The following is an 18809-nucleotide window of genomic DNA, read 5'->3' on the forward strand; positions in this document are numbered from 1 at the left end:
GTTACTATGATAGTTGTCTTGTGTCCTGTTAATGTTTAGTTACAGAATGTAGGCTTGAATGTGTCTAAGGTTTTATGTCTTTTTAGTTTTGTGTGATCAGTGTAATTTCTTTTTGCTTACTTTTGAACAATGTAATTTCAGAGAGATGAAATATAATGAATGTAATTTAATTTCTGTCAATTTATATCGCTTAAATCTGATACTACCTGTTAAGAGGTGGCTCTCCATTCATACACTTGATGACTCAGTTAAATTATTTTGGTTCATAGTTGATGATGCAGAACTTGCAATGGTAAAGGCACACATTAAACTCTGATATTTTGGTTTTGTACTGCAAACATTCTCAGTAATTAATTTCACTCACTGGAATTAAATTAAAATGTGTGTGTTATGGAGTAAAAAACTATTACTATCTTTGTGATTTTTTTTTCTTTTTATTTCTGAGTTTTTCTTTGAATGTTCATGTTGTGTTCTTCATTTTTTTTAGAAAGAAGATGAAGGATTGTATGGAGAAGATGAAGGAAATAACAAAAAAAAAAAAGTTCTCAACAAATGACAAAATGACACATGTACCACATTTAACTTTTTTTATTAAACATAACGGAAAACTAACGGAAGAGACCACTTTGGTAAACAGAGAGATACTTAAGGAACCAAATTGAGACAGTTTAAAGTTAAGGGACCAAAAGGAAACGCAAAAATAAGTTAATAGACCAAAGTCTGTATTTACCCTTAAGACTAAGACCAATTCTCATTTTTATTTTAATATTTCATGATGTATTGATATTTTAATCGTAAAAATCAAACTATGTAATAATTAAACCTTGATTATATTCCCTCCGATCCTTATTATAAAAAACAATTGACTTTTTAAATTTATTGTATAAGTGATGTATCTAATCTACCTTTTTGGTCCTCTAACTATTTAATTGGTATCAGTTTGGTCCTCTAACTAGAAATTGATTTATTTCGGTCCTCTAACTTTGTCACCGTTACTGCTTTTCATCCTTTCCGTCAGATTTATTCAAATTATGTTAGGGTTCATCAACATCATTCTTCAACTTTCCATTCAACTTCTTTCATTCCCTCTTTCTCACACCAATCCGTTCAGACTTCATATCCACCACCACCTAACCACCGTCCCTCTTTCTCTAACACCGAACTCGACAAAACCAGCCACCACATTCATCTCACCAACCACCCTCCACCGTCTCAACCCAAAAAAATCCATAAACCCATAAATTAATTCACATTCTTATTTTCTCATCTCTAAACAACAACAACAACAACCCAAAAATCCATAAATCAATTCACCCATGAATTAACAACAACATCAACACATACCATATCTCTCACCTTCTTATTTTCTTCTTTTTTCTCTGAACCTATAAACTAACAACAACATCAACACATACCGTAATTTTGCAAGAGAGGTTGTACAACTTTTGTTGTTACCGAAACAGAGGAAACATAGATGAAAAGAATGAACAAGTGAACCAAAACACTGTTGTTGTGTTTCTAGAACCCCATTAGCAACGGTTTCAGAGCTATGTAAAATGAAAAATGCAACATGTCACATGATAGAAATCCAAAACACAATCGAATCTTAGGAACTGTTTGGAATGTCTAAATCTCTTTTTCACTTCATCTATTTTCGGTTCATCTTCTTCTCCCTAAACTCAGATTTGATCTGAACATATACACATCCAGTGAAGCACATTTTTGCTTTCTAGGAAATGGTGTTGTTGATGACACTGATGCTTCATGAAACATGTGATGCTTTTGATCTAGTTTCGGTTCAGATCTAGTGGTTATGGGTTCATACTTTTTTGATTGTTAAAAAGAAACTAGAAGATGTGGAAAATTTAGAAACGGAGAAGATGTGGAAAAAAGATGAGGAACAAAGAAGATGAACAATGAAGAAAATGGTGATTTTTGTGTTTTTTGATTTGAGTTTTTTTTGGGTTTAAGAATCCTAACGTTTTTTTAATAAAACTGACGGAAAGGACGAAAACCAGTAACGATGACAAAGTTAGAGGATCGAAATAAATCAATTTTTAGTTAGAAGACCAAACCGATACCAATTAAATAGTTAGAGGACCAAAAAGGTAATTTAGCCAAAAATCAATTATTTTTTATGATAAAGACCGGAGTAAGTATAAGAGAAGAAGTTGAGATTCAATGTCATAAAAAATTGAACATGACGCTCTTGTAAGCATGGGACGTGGACCCCACTTCCACTTTCAACTTGTGTCACCGGCAAAAACAGGTTACATATAAATTCTCCAAACATTAAAAAACTGTATCTACCTTTCCTTTCACTTGCAGTTCCTCTCTCTCTCTCTCTCTCTCTCTACAACACTGAAAATTTGAGCAGAGAGAAATTTCAGCCATGGCTTCTTCCACCAACGTCCGTGAGAACTTTGTCTATGTTGCAAAGCTAGCAGAACAAGCTGAACGCTATGATGGTTCTCTCTCTCTCTCTCTCTCTCTCTCTCTATGAAGTTTTGAACAGTGTTTATGGTTCTTCATTTTACTTGCTTTCAATTTTTTATCATGTTTTCACTAACTTTTACTTCTACCCATTTTCTCTTTCTTACTCATTACATTCTTTCTTTTCATAAAGTTTCAATTTTTACAAAAAAAAAACTTCACATTTTTTCTTTCTGCTTCATTGACCCATTACAAGAGTGTGGGTATGTGAAAGTAAAGTAATGTGATTTATGGATTTATTACAAGAGTGTGCCTATGAAGCACGGACACTCTACATGTGTCCGACACTGATACATATAATTACATTGAATTATGTGTGATTTTTATCAAACTATTAGCTGTGTCTGTACCGTGTCCGGTGTTTGTGTTCGTATCCGTGCTTCATAGGCTGTGTGTGCAATTTTTTTAGTAAAGCCCAATTTAGTTCTCTAGAATTTTCTTGCGGCTCAATTTTGTCTACGAGAAAAAAATAATATCTAAACTAGTCTCTTCCGGTATTTTCATACCGGGGACAAATTATGTTTGGGTCATTATATTAGGGGAACTAATTTCTGGGGGACTAGTTTTGATATTAATTTTTGTCGAAACTAAATTGGGCTGCGAGAAAATTGTGAGAGACTAAATCAGTTTTTTTTCAATCACTTCAGAAAAAGTACGGCTATCATCACTGCCGCGTAAACACCGGTAATAATTTAAGAAAGTAAATGTGGTCGAATGTAATCACTTGTGTTGGTGTCAGACATGGACATGTGTCGAACACCTTCAATTCAGGGCTTTGGTGTTTCATAGGTCTTTTGTATGAATTGTTTCAAGAAATTTGAATGATTTAGAATGTGGTGTGCAGAAATGGTGGAGGCAATGAAGAAACTGGCGAAGATGGATGTTGAACTAAGTGTGGAAGAGAGAAACTTGTTCTCTGTTGGGTACAAGAATGTGGTGGGTTCTAGAAGAGCTTCATGGAGGATCTTATCATCAATTGAGCAGAAAGAAGAATCAAAAGGGAATGAATTGAATGTTAAGCGTATTAAGGAGTATAGGCAGAAGGTGGAGGCGGAGCTTTCCAACATTTGCAATGACATTATGATTATTATTGATGAGCATCTTATTCCATCTACTAATATTGCTGAATCCACCGTGTTTTATTATAAGATGTATGTTTATTTTTTCATTTGATCTTGTTGTTTGTGAGGTTATTTAATTAAGTGCTTTTATTTTTGTGTTAGATTTTGGATTTTGAAAGTAATTTGAGTATTTGTTTGGATGTAGGAAAGGAGATTATTATCGGTATTTGGCGGAATTCAAAGCTGGCGATGAAAAGAAAGAGGTGGCGGATCTGTCACTTAAAGCATATCAGGTACTTACAATTTACTTGAAGTAACAACGTGATTGTCTTCGTAACATGAGTTTGCCTTAGGTCATGTTTGGATAACCAGCTTAATTAAATGCTTTTGTATAGACTATTTTCAAACTATTTTCTATAAACCATACACTATTTTCATAAGTTATCTTGGAGAGTTTATAAATAAGCTGAAAGCTGTTTGCATAAGCTTTCCAAAACAGTCTCACAACAAGGGTTATGCCAGTAGATGAATTTAAATAAGTCAATCCAAATAGACCCTTATACTTTCTTATGCCTAACCGCTGCTGACAAGGATAGATGAACTTTATGGTTTTTAATGTTAGCTGAAAATGTAGATGATATATTTAATGACTGAATCTCTTCACAGGCTTGTAATATATCAGGAAAATAATCATGCTTCAATAAATTTGTATCATAAGATTAGATGGGAATGTTTTCATCCTTATTATCCCCATTAAGATCCTGCTATGTACGAATAACTTTTATATCATGGCTTATTGGGTCTAAGAATTTTATCTTAGCATCTTTGTGCCCTTTAATAAACTCTCTAGTACACCTTTTTTTGTTATACATTAGTGGGTTAGTTTAATCCTTTATATTTATGCTTCTTGCCTTGTTGGAGAACTTCATTTGGATTTATGTCCATAGTTTTGGTGCTAATCTAACTGTGTCTTTCAAGTCGCATGTTGCCTTTTACCAAATTGTTTCAAATTAAGTTTTACCAATACCATAACATTTTTTTTTTTGTTTAGATCTGGTGTGTAATGCATTAAGTTATGACATTGTGCATAGTCATTGATTTAATTGATCTATAATAATCTATGTTTTTCACTTAAAGGTTTTCCTTCCATACGACATCACAATTCAATTTCTCAAAGTAAAAATGTATAAGTAAAACTTGGTATTGCATGAATACTTTGGTGCCCTCTTAGGAACAAACATCTTCATTAGATGCTGAACAATCTTGTGTTTCCATGAAATGACAATATTATTATCCAGTAACTTAGTTATGCATTAATCCATCATGATTCTCTGTGTCATATTATGGAGGACTTAACCTGTTGTAGACGATTTGGCCACTTGTCAAACCGCAGCTGCAGCGGTGCTATAGCACCAGAGCACAGCTGACTTTGAACAAATCGTTATTGCTAAAAGATAAACTATTTAGGAAAAAGTGTTGTCAAATAGCGGCTAATGCGCCGGTACAGTGCTGTGGCGTTATAGAATTTGACAACTCTGGGTTTGCCTTGGCCGTTCATGTTTCATTTGATTATTGTTGTATACAATTAAGGATTTTAACGAAGATAGCTTTATGTTACTCTCTAAAGAATCATTTGTTTACTTTCCATAATATGAAAAGATAGTTGATATAGGAAGAGCAGATTAAGCACCATGCAAGGAGGTATTTGTGGTCCAAGAAAATTGAGCTCAGTGTTATTACTGCTGAAGTTCTGAAAACAGAGGGCAGGCTAGAAAAAATGCATCTGATAGGGAGCAGTTGTGGGTGGTGATAGAGAGATAATTTATAGGGCACATGTCACAAATCTTTCCCAATTTGGTACCAATTTCTCGGCTTATTGTATTATCCTTTTGCACTAGTGACCATTTTATCATCATTATAGTTCTTGTTGTTAAGAGTTAAGACCGCGAGTTAGATCGTAGGATTGGACGATTTTATGACCTTACAGCCACTGGGCGATCTAACTCGCATGTAAATTTGTTTACTGGTGGGATTGCTTGCAAGATTGCTGAGATCGGTATATCTCACGTGATCCTAAAAGTTCCATTATATTGGTCAAGTTTTGATTCTTTAAACCAATCTTTTAGCCAATATTTTACCTTAAAAATTACTCAGTCTCACGCAAGACACTAATTTTCTTAATCTCTCTCTCTCTCTCTCTCTCTCTCTCTCCCTCTCCCTCCCTCCCTCCCTCCCTCCCCCTCCCTCCCTCCCTCCCTCTCCCTCCCTCCCTCCCCAACTGGTTTTCAACAGACACCTCTACTGCTTCATTGCAGTCATCTCTGCCAACAAGCTCCTCGCTTTCATGTTTTTTCTTTCCCAAGTTCATCTGTACTTGTGCATTCTCATGGCATCTAGTGGGGTTGCGGTAGGTGGTAGTGGGTCAGGGGGTTAGGTGTCAATGGGTCAGTGCTAATTGTGAGTCATGGAATTTATGATTATCAAATTTCAGTTTTAAGTTTGCTTTAATGTTGTCATTTATAGTATTTTTCTTGTTTAGTGTATATGTTAGTGACTTGATAGAATTTATCATTTTGGTAGGATCTTATGATTCTTGTTACGATCGTATGTTTTACGATCATACTACCCCTAAGTAAGATTTCAATCTGGTGACCACCTTGGTTGGCATAGGTTTTAAAAGTTATGCTAGTCGTTTACAGTGTCTTTCCTTATTCTTCAATATATTTCAACTTAGTATTAGTGGAGAAAACTTGAAAAATTTCCAGGTCCAGACAAAGATTTCAACTGTTGTGTTGTGATTATTTGCAGACAGCTTCTGCCACTGCTGAGAATGAATTACAACCAACACATCCTATCCGATTGGGTCTGGCTCTAAATTTCTCAGTGTTTTATTATGAGATAATGAATTCACCTGAAAGGTACGGGCGAAAATGTTTGTGTTAATGAGAACCGAGGCTGCTGCCAAATCGTAATTTTGCGTAATTTGTTTTCAGGGCCTGCCACCTGGCAAAGCAAGCCTTTGATGATGGTGTCTCAGAACTGGATACCCTAAATGAAGATTCTTACAAGGACAGTACCTTGATCATGCAGCTGTTGCGAGACAACCTTACTTTATGGACTTCTGATATTCCAGAAGATGGTGGTAAGATACTTAAACGGCTTCCACACACACATGCACATATCAGTTTTCATCATTTCTTTCCCAACATTAAGTTGCTTCTTATTGGTGCTAATCAAGGTTATCAGAATCTTACGATATGTGATTCATGTTTTGATTTGATACAAAACTGAACCTAATCGATACGAATCCCTATTGTGTATCAATTTTGGATATGGATCTCATTTTGAATTCCTATTCATTATGATGAATCTTGATTTACTATGACGAATCCCAAAATCTATTTTAATAAATTACTACGTAAACTTAGTGCAGCCAACCATTTTTTTTTTTTTGTCAAGTTTGTATAGCCAATCATTTTTCTCTTGTCACTTGATTTATGATTTGAATTTTGAATTATTTTGAGCTTCAAACATGTTATATCATCTTATAAGTTTGTTTTATCACTAGTCATCACTTAAAAATGCCATATTTTTATTGATTTTGTTTCTTAGTTCTTACAAATCATAATAAGATTTTATCACGATTTAGAACATAAGTCTTCTGATTCACGGTTTGAATCTTAATTTTATAACCATGGTGGTAATAGTTATTATGTGCATATGACAATTGTGGGAGCGAAAAATACAGTGAAGCTCGCGCACCAAGCACTCAATCTTAGCTTCTTATTGGACACGATATCTCAAACTTTTGTTCCTATGGTTTGAGTTATTTATATATGTTCTTTGGTCTAACAAGTTAAACTTCCAATTTTCCATTTCAGAGGACCAAAAAATGGAAAGCGCAACTAAGAGCGGTCAAGATGAAGATGAATTGGGTCGCTAAGTTGCCGCTCTGTCATGATAACTATAACATTGATGTGGTAATTTTTCTGAGAAGAATATTTTCTCCAATGTAGTGAAGCCTGGTGAACTTTTTTCAACTTCTAAGATATTGTTAATGTTGAGTTAAAACATATTTGAATCATGTGCTTCATTTGTATGCTATTGTTGTTGTATCTGTTTGTGTAACAATAACACCATTGGTTTGTAATACATGGATTTCTATGTTTGCATTCTATTAGCTATATTCAACCTTCAAGAATCCATTTACTGGACCAAAATATAACATTCATGATTTCTATTAGCTAATGCCATTGAAAATATAACATCAACTAGTCAAATGCTATGAAGATTTCATAACCCGATTCCAACGTTTAGTGGACCAAAAATATCAGCCAAGTAACAAAATAGTCAAAATAAAATGTTGAGCAATATTCAAACTTTGAACTATATTTTGAGTTTAATAGTATTATTTTTAGGATAAGAGTAGGTCCATCTTAGAGCTAAATCAATGCTTACAATTCCTATGAAGAAACCAAGTATTGGTGTGTTAGAAACTTTTAATTGCCACAAATACTTTAAAAGTTTAATGTTTGAAAGAGCTCTCTAAGTCCTGCTTTGAGACTACGAGACATCAGGAACGGAGCCAGAAAAAAATGACGAGGGTGGCGAAAATTTACTATGTGAGAAGTAAAATCACAATCAATAAATGTTGTCATCGATTAATATTTATAAAGAAAATGTTATTGTATTTTAGTTAGTTGGGTTTTTTTAGTCAAACAAAAACCCACTCGATAAAACTATAACTTCTATAATTATTATTATTATTATTATTATTATTATTATTATTATTATTATTATTATTATTATTATTATTATTATTATTATTTTTAAATGGGTATTACCGTGATACATCAACACCTCTAACAAAGCAACTAGAAATTTCATATTTCGTACGTTTGAAGTCTCAATACTCAAACACTTAAAATTTTAAGACAAAAAAAATGGTTTATTCTAAAATACATAACTTTGAGTTGTCATGAGGGTCTTATATTTATCAAGTAAAGTATCAATTTCTATTATTTGTATTGTCAGGCCAAACTAAATAATTGATCTATTAATTATTTTTGTTCGCTAAGAGAAAGACTATTTTGTTCCTAGTAAAGTCAATGAGCTTGCTGTGCAAGTTCCGTCCAAAACAAAAAAAAAAAAAAACTTGCTATGCACGTTATTCATGGTATAGTTTCAACTATATATAACTTTATACATTGATAGAAAGAAACATAACTTGAAGACTTGAACCATATAATTCAAGATCCAAACAAAAAACTATCTTTAATCCCTCTCAAAAAGAAACTATCTTTATCATTGTTCTGATCTTTTGCAGGATACGAATTTACTGCAGAAAGATCGCAACAATGTTTGATAGCAAGACACTTTTATCGGCAATGGCCTCAATTGTGCTAGTGCGAAACATCACAAATGAAGTCGTTCCTCATGAGATCGTAAACTTTGTACAATCGGGACTTCACCATGTTTTTCGCCAATTCTCAGCGCAGTTTACCATAGTCATTGACGAATTTCAAGGGATGGCAAAAAACCAAGTTTTTGAGGCTGCTGAAACCTATCTAGGAACTAAAGCAACAGTCTCAACAGAAAGAGTTAAAGTAAGCAAATCTCATGATCACAAAAAGCTTTCATTCAATATTGATAGAGGTGAAGAAGTGAGTGATGATTTTGAAGGTATTAGAGTAAAGTGGAAATTAATATGCATACAAGAAGATGGATCACGAATTCGATATTATGATGTAAATTCCTCACCCATGTCAGAAATTAGATCATATGAGCTAACTTTTCACAAGAAGCACAAGAACAAGATCTTCGATTCATATTTGCCTTATGTGATGGAGATGGCTAAACAAATTAAAGAAGGAAACATGGCTATCAAGATTCACTCAAATGACTATGGTTGCTGGAGTCATGAACCTGTCAAGTTCAACCATCCAATGACTTTCAACACTCTTGCAATTGATGAAGAGCTTCAAAGGGAAATTATGAATGATTTGGACAATTTTGTCAAGGCCAAAGAGTTTTATAGAAGAACAGGGAAAGCTTGGCAACGCGGTTACTTGTTGTATGGTCCTCCTGGTACTGGAAAATCTAGCTTGATTGCAGCCATGGCTAACTATCTCAACTATGATATCTATGACTTGGATCTCACTGATGTACAAGATAATAAGATCTTGAAGCAACTTATTCTTGGTATGTCCAACCGTTCTATACTTGTGATAGAGGATATCGATTGCACTATAAATTTGCAGAACCGAGAAGAAGATAAAGACGTGGTTGATAATGGATACAATAAGGTATGTATTTCTCTTCAAAATATATCTATCATTCATCTTTTAGTTTCATTCGTACAAAAATGCTAAAGAGATGCATAAAACTAGAAAATATTTTGATGCATATGACATGAACCAAGTTTAGATTTATATAATGGATTGTAGTCATAATTTAGCGAATGATTTTTGGTCCAATTGCTAAGGATGCGACTCATTCTGCACGAGGGCGTAACATTTAGCTGACATAGATTAGTCAAATTTGTAAGATGTGATGTAACTCATGCTCCACGACGTGATTCGTTTAGTTGGTTAGGTATGACTCTGATACCATGTTGAGAAGCAAGGTAGAGCCCAACAAAAAGAATAATAAAACGAGAGAAATAAGAAATTTGGAATTGATAAAATGAAATTGATTGATTACAATGTGTGTAGAATGCATTTTATTAGTCATTCTAATATAATTAATATAACCAATTAGTAACTAATTATAACTAACTAGTAACTAACTTAATCAACACGAACTATATCTAACACATCCCGTGGGAGCATAGGTTCAGAATGCTTACTTACCTGTGTAATAATGCAAGTACTCTAACGAGTCTCTATAATACAACTCTTGTAAAGTTTCATGTATAAAAAAATTACTGTAAGGTTGTAAGTAAGATGAAGGACTACTTGAATCGAACGACGTCATATTCTTTTGTTCATGTCAAATGTTTTCTATTGTAAAAACTAAAATGTTTGTTTCAAAATTTCAACAGGTGACGCTTTCAGGACTATTGAATGCAGTAGATGGTCTTTGGTCATGTTGCGGCGAGGAACACATAATTGTATTCACAACAAATCACAAAGACAGGCTTGATCCTGCTCTGTTAAGGCCTGGTAGAATGGACAAGCAAATTCACTTGTCATATTGCAACTTTTCTGCTTTTAAGCAATTGGTTATTAACTACCTTTGCATTACTCAACATGAACTCTTTGAAGAGATTGAAGTGCTTTTAGGACAAGTTCAAGTTACTCCAGCTGAAATTGCAGAAGAGCTAACAAAGGATTGTGATGCTACAGAATGCCTACAAGACCTTATCAAATCCCTCCAAGCCAAGAATATGATCAAGGAAGACATTAAGAATGAAGAAAATATCAAAGAAGAACCTGAACCTAAGAAAATGATCAAGGAAGAGATTAAGAATGAAGAAATATCAAAAAAGAACATGAACTAGGTAGCCATGAACAGGGACGGATCTAGACATTTGGTTCATGTAGGGCTAAAATTTCAAAGAATCAATAATACAAACTATATTGAAAAGAAGAAATTACATTGTTTGATACAATACTTACACATTACCTGAAAATCGTCTCCTATCCATTTGTTTGGTGATAATTACGGTTATGTGTATATGATATATGTGCGAGCAAAAATAGAAGTGAACCTTGTGCACCAATTATCCAATCTTGGACCCATATTTGGATAAATAATTTTATTTAGTGGTTACAGCATAATTATATGACCTATTTTTTTTATAATAAAAGATAAAATAATTCACTTTTTTAATATAAGTTATAAACCGTTTTTATAAGTTATTGATGACCTTTTGTCAAGTGTACCAAAACTTCGTCCAAGTAACAAAAAGAATAAGTTAGTTTCCACAAGGATCGTTTAATTTCTACACATCAATTAGTCTTGTAATCTTGATGATGTGAATCGCGATGATGTGGGATTAATTCAGTAACATAATTCTGATTCATCCAATAATCTTGATGACGTGGGATCACTCGGTAACACAACTCCAACATCTAAAAACGGTATCACATGCATATAGAGTCGAGTTAGAGCATTTCATGCATACGAGTCTATGTGGAAGTTGTGTATTTGACTATGTGAATCAATGTGAAAGATGTTTACATGACTATGTTTTTATGTGAAAAATGTGTGATTTGACGATGGTGATGAAGTGTGAATGTTATGTATTCATCTTGGTGATTATTTGATGATTTGAATACTTGTTTATATTCTTGTGATAATGATTTGAGATTCGTTGTATCTATTTAAATAACTGAATGAGATTACATGTGAATATGACATTGCTTAAAATGAATATGTCTATATGATGTTGTGATCATAATATTATACATGTGTTCGTATTTCCTCTATATTGAATTTATGGGCCCGTTTGTTATAGCTTTTTTCAAAATAGATTTTGGTAGTGTAATGTGATTTTGTTATAATTTTTTTAACAAAGAAATTTTCAAGGAAAGCTTCAAATGAAAAATCTGTTTGAATAGTTTATCTTAAAATGTCATTATAAGTATTTCATCATTTGGTTACAATTTTTTTTTGATACTAAAATTTTGAAAAAATCTCTAAAAAAAACTATTTCAAATAGCTTTTCATAAAAATCATTTTTGAAAGATGCCATTTTGAAAAAATATGTGATTTTTACTATGTAAAATCTCGAACAATGAATATTCAAGTTAGTGAATGTCAAAATCTCTTTTTTAACATATATCAAATGAATTTGAAATAACTTTTACTATGTTTGGGTAAATTTTTTAAAAAAATAAATCCATTTTGAAAAATACAAAGGAAAATCCATTTTTTTAGAATCTAAAAGAAACGGGCCCATATCTTACCATATATGTGTGGCAAATGGTCGCCTACATCCTTGTGGTGTAGACTTATAGGTTGAGGACACATAGTTGACGTGATTTTCCTGAGGACCGCTTGGCGCCTACTCATCTTTTACCGCTTTGATTTCGGAGTCTTGTCTAGTGGTGCTCTGATTAGGTGATTAGGATGTTGGGATTTTTATTTATGTTATTGAATTATGTTGAGAAACCTTGAGTTCATTTTGAAGATGTACCTTGAGATTTGATATTGACCCATGTTGTTGAGATGCTATTTTTCGCTGCGACTGATTATTTACATGATGAACCATTTTTGAATTGAATTAATGAAGAGTAACACCTTAAAATATTTGATTAATTGTTGCATTTATAATTAAATATCGTATGTGGGGTTTAAGGGAGTTACAAATACAATCGAGTTTCTATGTTCACGACAATTTTACAAATAGACCAAGACCAATATCTTGACTCAATGTCCATTTTATCTAATGTAACACTAATATCTTAGGTGAAAACTAGTATTATAAAAAGTTTGATTGAACATCAAATTCTTAGTCGCAGTGATTAAATTCCTATGTCTAGATCAATTAACTAGATAACACTATATCTAGTTCCATTTACAATCACTAGTGTTAACAATGAATTGTCTCTTAAAATCAATTTAGAGTTGATTAGGCAATGAAAAACATTGAACACATGATATAATGGATAAACATAGGTTTCAAATTACATAGCTCATAAAGTACCATAGAGGTTCAACATTCAATCCTAATCTAACGAGTTTAGCTACTCATGATAACTACTGAAAACATAATCAAAATGTAAAGGAACAGAACAATACATGCAATTAGGATGACAAATATAAATTATGCCCAAATCAATTTTACTACACGATTGCGATTGTGATTTCAGTTTTTTATCGAATGTATTATTCAAATATAAGATTTCAAACTGAAATCAATATTTTATTTTTTCACTAATCATAAAATCTATTTGTGTAGTACAATTTTGTGCGTTGCAACAACACACACGTTTTTCATCACACTTGCCACCCAAAGTATACCCATTTCTTAAGCAATAATTACCACAATCTTGACCTTTACTTAGACATGGCCCTTTGCCAATGCAATAATCATAAGGAGGTATTCCATCAACTGCTCCTCCTACAATCAATATAGTAATGTCACAAGATGTGAGATATCAAATATTATATCTAACAAGTTTTATTATTGATCTAATTTGTAAAAAAATAGTTGTAGAGGAAGCAAATGTTTTACCTATAGTCAAAACGGAAGCAATACATAAAATTGCAATGAAAAAATGCACGCGGTTGATACCTGTTGTCATATTCTCTTGAAAGATGAACAAACAATGCTGCAAGGAGCTATTTATACAGTGTCTAAGGCAACTATTATATATATATTTTTTTTCTGTATTAAATTAAAAATCTATACTTTTTTTTACTAAAAAGATCTATACTTTGTTTTTTTGACTAAAAAGATCTATACATTTAAAACGAAATCTTATATTAATATTAAAAAATAAATAACTAATATTTTAAAAAAGAAAATCTTAAAACTAAAATCAAACTAAATCTGAGTAAAAAAATAAATAAATAAGATCTATACAATTTGTCTATCTTAAAATTGTGCTTAATAATAGTCCACTAACTTCAAAGTTGAGTTTGTAATATATCTTTTGAATTGCATGCGTGGAAAATTCTCTTGGTCTAACTTTGTGATCTTGTGTTTGACATTTTCCTTGCTATTCTTAGCATATCTTAAAAAAAATCTAATTTTTTATTCCTTGCTATTCTTAGCATATCTTAAAAAAAAATCTAATTTTTTTTATAAAAAATCTAATTTTTTATTTTTGACATTTTTTATCTAATTTTTTATTTTTCACATTTTTTTATTAAATCATTATTTTTTTTTGTGGTGGCCGGGTTTTGAACCCCAGACCTTACATATATTATGCATTGTCCATACCAACCGAGCTAAGCTCACGAGGACTATTAAATCCTTGTTGTTCCTACATTATCATACTATTTTTTTATTAAATGCAAAACTCTTTCATGTATTGCATTAACTTGACTGATAGGATATAACAACATAGACTAGACGGAGAAAACCATGAACAGTAACCCGCAGGAGGGTTGCTCGCCACTAGAGGGTTTGGCGGTCTCCGCTCATCTCACGGTCTCCGCCCATCACTGTTTCTCATTCTAAACTCAGGTTCTGTTCTTCTTATTGCTTCAGCTTAATCGAGTTTTGCTTCACAACGAATCTGGGTCCTTGTTCAAATTTTCAATTCGTTTAGCATACAAATTTATGTTCGTTGTTGTTACAGATTCTTCAGCAAGTCAGCAACACTGGTTTATCTTATTTCGATTGCAGTACAATTCTCTGTTTGTTGTTGTTGTTACGGATTCTGTTGTAGGTCAGCAACCACAAGTGGGTTTGCAATGTCTGCTACTCCGGTACCTTTCGTATGTCCTTGGACTTGCTTGGTCTCCCCTTCGCCGAAGCCTTCCGTGGTTCCTCGCACGGTCTCTAATCGCAACCTTGCATAAGCGCTGCTTCAGGAAGTTGATGCTTCTTTGTCTGATCTCCCAAAACCTTGTTTGAAAGGTGATTCCTTTGCAATCAAAATTTCAGAATAGGGTTACCAATCTGGTCTTTCTAATTGTAATAATTATCTTCATGGAAGATTAGTGTTGGCTCGTGGTGATAAACCTTTTTCCTCTAAAGATTTGCATGAGAAACCCAAGCGTTTATAGAAACCTATTGATCAATGGAAGATGGTTCCCCTAGGTCGAGGTTTTTTTGAATTCCGTTTCTCCTGTGCAGATGACCTTAGAAGTGTTTGGTCAAATGGTACTTGGAACTTGAAACCGCGATTGCTACGGCTTTCTCGTTGGTCTTTAGATTTTATTGCTTCTAGTCAAAAACAAACTCATAGTCAGGTATGGGTGCGTTTTTATTATCTTCCACTGGAGTATTGGCAACCTATTACTTTATTTGAGATTGCTGGGGCTTTAGGTATGCCTGTAACAATTGAAAAGAACACTAGAAGTCGCACATTTGGTCATTATGCGCGCGTGCTTGTTGATATTAATATGGCTGGTTTTCTCCCTGACTCATTGTGGGTTGAAAGAGAATAGTATTCTTTTGAAATTGAGATTGAGTATGAAAAACCTCCATACTTTTGTTTCAATTGCAATTCTATTGGCCATTCTTCTGATCATTGTAAAAATGATCTTGTCAATAAGAATTCTTTTGAAAAGGTTGTCACCAAAATAGACCCTGTAAAACCTAAACATATTTTTGTTCCTAAAAGAACTGCAGATCAAGGGCAAAGCAAAAGCAAACCTGTGCCATTTGAGGATCCCCTTATTTTTGATATAATAAGGTCTAAGCAGGAAAGATCCAATGAGCTTATTAGAGATCATATAATCTTTGAGGAAGAGCTTATTCCTAGTACTTCTGTGGGAACTGTTCCTGTGTAAGCAGTTCAGGTTGTAGATGATCTTACCACTGATTTGGTTGAGAAACAAAGAAAGGATCAACAGAGTGACAAATTTCCTGATGTACGCATTGTTGGTCCTTGGAGTGACGTTGTCACTGATTTGGACTACAGTCAAGATTCCTCATCATTGTGTAGCTCACTTCCCTTAAGAAATGAGGTTTTAAATCCAATTGTTGCTCATGACTTGGAGATTTTGCAGCAGCATTTTTGGAAGAGTAGTGATGCTACAGTTGAGCCTCAACTTTACACTGATGAGGAAGAGAGAGAGACGGCTATCAATTATTTGAGGAACCGTTCTGCCGTTTCGGAAGAGCCCTTCATTGAGGTGGAGTCTATGGCCACAAAGAAGAAGAACAAACAGAAGGGTTTTCAGGTTCACAATACTCGCTCTGGGGGTAGGTTACTGAAGGTAGTATTTTCATACGATCAAAAGTAAGTATTTTCGTTTATATCGTCTCCACAGGGATGGTGTATATCTTTAAATATTTCCACAATATTTTTCACGTTAAGGATCTGAATATAATTTGTTTATTTGTAAAAACTATTTTAACTACTTGACATAAAAATAAAACCAGAAGATATAGAGCGATTCCGCTTGAGGTCAGAGACATCAACCAAGCGTAACAACTGCAATCTTTCGATCAATTAATCAGGTTCTAACATATTCAACAATATTATCACAATCATTTCTACAATATCCTTCGTGTCCAAAGCGATACCATTATTTCTAAGGTATCGTTTAAACATTCATGTCCAAATCCTTTAAACGATCACAAAGACGATCGGATAACTTAATCGACCGTGTCCAGCCTGACTAAATGTCCGAAAGCATTAAGTTCTTGATTAAAGTGATTATCAAAGATTAGTCAAACGCGTCAAGAGTGATAATTTAAGATAGATTGTTATTCTAGTTCTAGATTCAAGAGTTCGTGTCCAAATCATCTTGAATCTCGTTGAAAGTATTAAGAACGAGAATAACAACAATATTGAATAAATAAGCTAGAACCATAAATTAAAAGATCAAGAAATTACATAATAGCTTGTTTGATTACCTCAAAACCACAAGTTAGATGCAGCTACATATGTCTATGATAGCTTTGCAAAGGATAAAAGAAAGAAGAAGATTCCATGAAAAGATCCATGATGTCTCAATGAATCAATTATTGAATCTACTCCTAACTACCTTGCTTTGTGTTTCTCTCTATGGAAAGATCTAACTCCTCTCTTACAAAACATAAACTATCTAAGAAAATATATATTACAGTATAGAGTGAAGATGGGGTCTTTTGGAAGAGAGGAGTGCATTGTATTTATAGGACAGGAAATTAGGCTAATAGCCCAATCTGGGCTAATAGCGAAATCTGAGGCTGGGCTAATAGCCCAAATTGGGCTATTAGCGAAATTATTAGGTTAAGTGCCTGTCACAATCAATGTCTTCTAGTGCCAGAATTCCCGGAGTGGGTGTCAATGTCTTGGCCTAATTTATACGCTAATAGCTCAAATTGGGCTATTAGCGACGTTCTTCACACTGGGCTAATAGCTCAAATTGGGCTATTAGCTACGTTCTTCACACTGGTGTGCTTTTCTTCATGATTGGGCTAATAGCTCAAATTGGGCTATTAGCGAAATTCTTGTGATCTTTTTGGCAATTCTTGTTCCTTGCTTATAATTTCCTGCATCCAAGGGTAAAGTAAAGCATACAAAGCATAAATGGCATTAATGCACATAAATGAAGCTTTTCCATAGATAACTTGCATAACAAGTCACTAAAATGCTTATTTTAACACATGAATTATAGTACTTTTGGGTACTTATCAGTTACCAGATTGATTCATGGATTTTCTCTCTTTTACTTTTCTTTTTTTTTTGTTCTTTTCTTTTTCCCTTTGTTTGTTTTGCTTTAATTTTGATGTTCTTTCTGGGTATGGCGTTTGTCACCCATTTTTTTGTTGGCTTTTATCGTCTGTGAGAAGGTTTTGGTTCATGTCCCCTTTCTCTTTTTGTTCTTGTTTCCTTTTATATTTATATATCTAGGGTGTTGCAGTTGGTTCTCCCTCTGCACCCCATTTGCCTTAAAAAAAAAATATTGCATTAACTTTTTTCGAGAAATAAATGAACAATGCTCAAAAGAATAAACATAACTTCATCTCCTATTTTATTCGCTTTCAAATAATAATTGGGAAAAGAAATACTCTTTCGATTTCAAAATATATGTCACAAATTTGAAATGTGCATTATTCATCTAATTTACTTTGACCATTATTTTTAACTAATATATCAATACAAATGCTAGCATGTAAGATGCTGTTCAATTTGTGTCAATGAATATTTTCAAAAAAAATCAAATTTTCATAATTTCCTATTGGGCAATGATATGTTGACATGCAAAAATCTACAACCTTGCTTACACCGTATATATCCCACCAAGCAATTCCAAGCATGCACAGATTTCAAGATGGAAAGGAATATTAAAAAATTAAATTTGTACTCAAAACAGTATAAAAATATGGTGTGGGACAACTTTTTGGTTGTCAACTTATCATTTCTCTTTCCTATTATAGATAACTAAAGATATTAATAGTCAAAGTTATGTCTTACATGTGTAAAGTGTTTGACGGCAACATGTATTTAGAAATGGAAGAAGTACAATGTTAAAGCTCCATTGAAGAAGAGGAAAACAAAAATGAAAAACAAAAAGAAGAAGAAAAGTCTATAATGCTAGTTGGATGAGAATCAATGGACGTGAAAAAGTGCGTACCTAAATTCTATGTAATATTGCTATGTATCGAATTTTTTTTAATGGAATATATAAAAATTTCAT

The 18809-nt window shown here is 33.2% G+C and overlaps 2 protein-coding genes and 1 long non-coding RNA gene across 3 annotated transcripts; 2 read left to right on the top strand and 1 right to left on the bottom strand.

Annotated features, from left to right (window-relative positions):
- Nucleotides 1-2304: 2304 nt before the first annotated feature.
- LOC146949575 (14-3-3 protein 9-like) lies at nucleotides 2305-7738 on the top strand. Its single transcript, XM_085745549.1, has 6 exons — nucleotides 2305-2468; nucleotides 3338-3644; nucleotides 3760-3847; nucleotides 6363-6472; nucleotides 6548-6696; nucleotides 7436-7738. The coding sequence occupies exons 1-6, from the start codon at nucleotides 2393-2395 to the stop codon at nucleotides 7495-7497; spliced, it is 792 nt and encodes a 263-aa protein (XP_085601675.1). The 5' UTR covers nucleotides 2305-2392; the 3' UTR covers nucleotides 7498-7738.
- A 1036-nt stretch (nucleotides 7739-8774) lies between these two features.
- Nucleotides 8775-11285, top strand: LOC146949576 (AAA-ATPase At3g50940-like). Its single transcript, XM_085745550.1, has 2 exons — nucleotides 8775-9859; nucleotides 10597-11285. Exons 1-2 carry the CDS (start codon nucleotides 8912-8914, stop codon nucleotides 11053-11055), a joined length of 1407 nt encoding a protein of 468 aa, XP_085601676.1. The 5' UTR covers nucleotides 8775-8911; the 3' UTR covers nucleotides 11056-11285.
- Nucleotides 11286-13310: 2025 nt separating this feature from the next.
- LOC146949577 (uncharacterized) lies at nucleotides 13311-13835 on the bottom strand. The gene is made up of 2 exons (XR_015025427.1): nucleotides 13738-13835; nucleotides 13311-13623 (listed from the first exon to the last, which is right to left on the bottom strand). It is a non-coding gene; the product is annotated as an uncharacterized LOC146949577 (long non-coding RNA).
- Nucleotides 13836-18809: the final 4974 nt, after the last annotated feature.

This window comes from Medicago sativa, chromosome 2 (genome assembly GCF_051527215.1).
Source record: "Medicago sativa cultivar Bolivia chromosome 2, Bolivia_mono, whole genome shotgun sequence".
Lineage (NCBI taxonomy): Eukaryota > Viridiplantae > Streptophyta > Magnoliopsida > Fabales > Fabaceae > Medicago > Medicago sativa.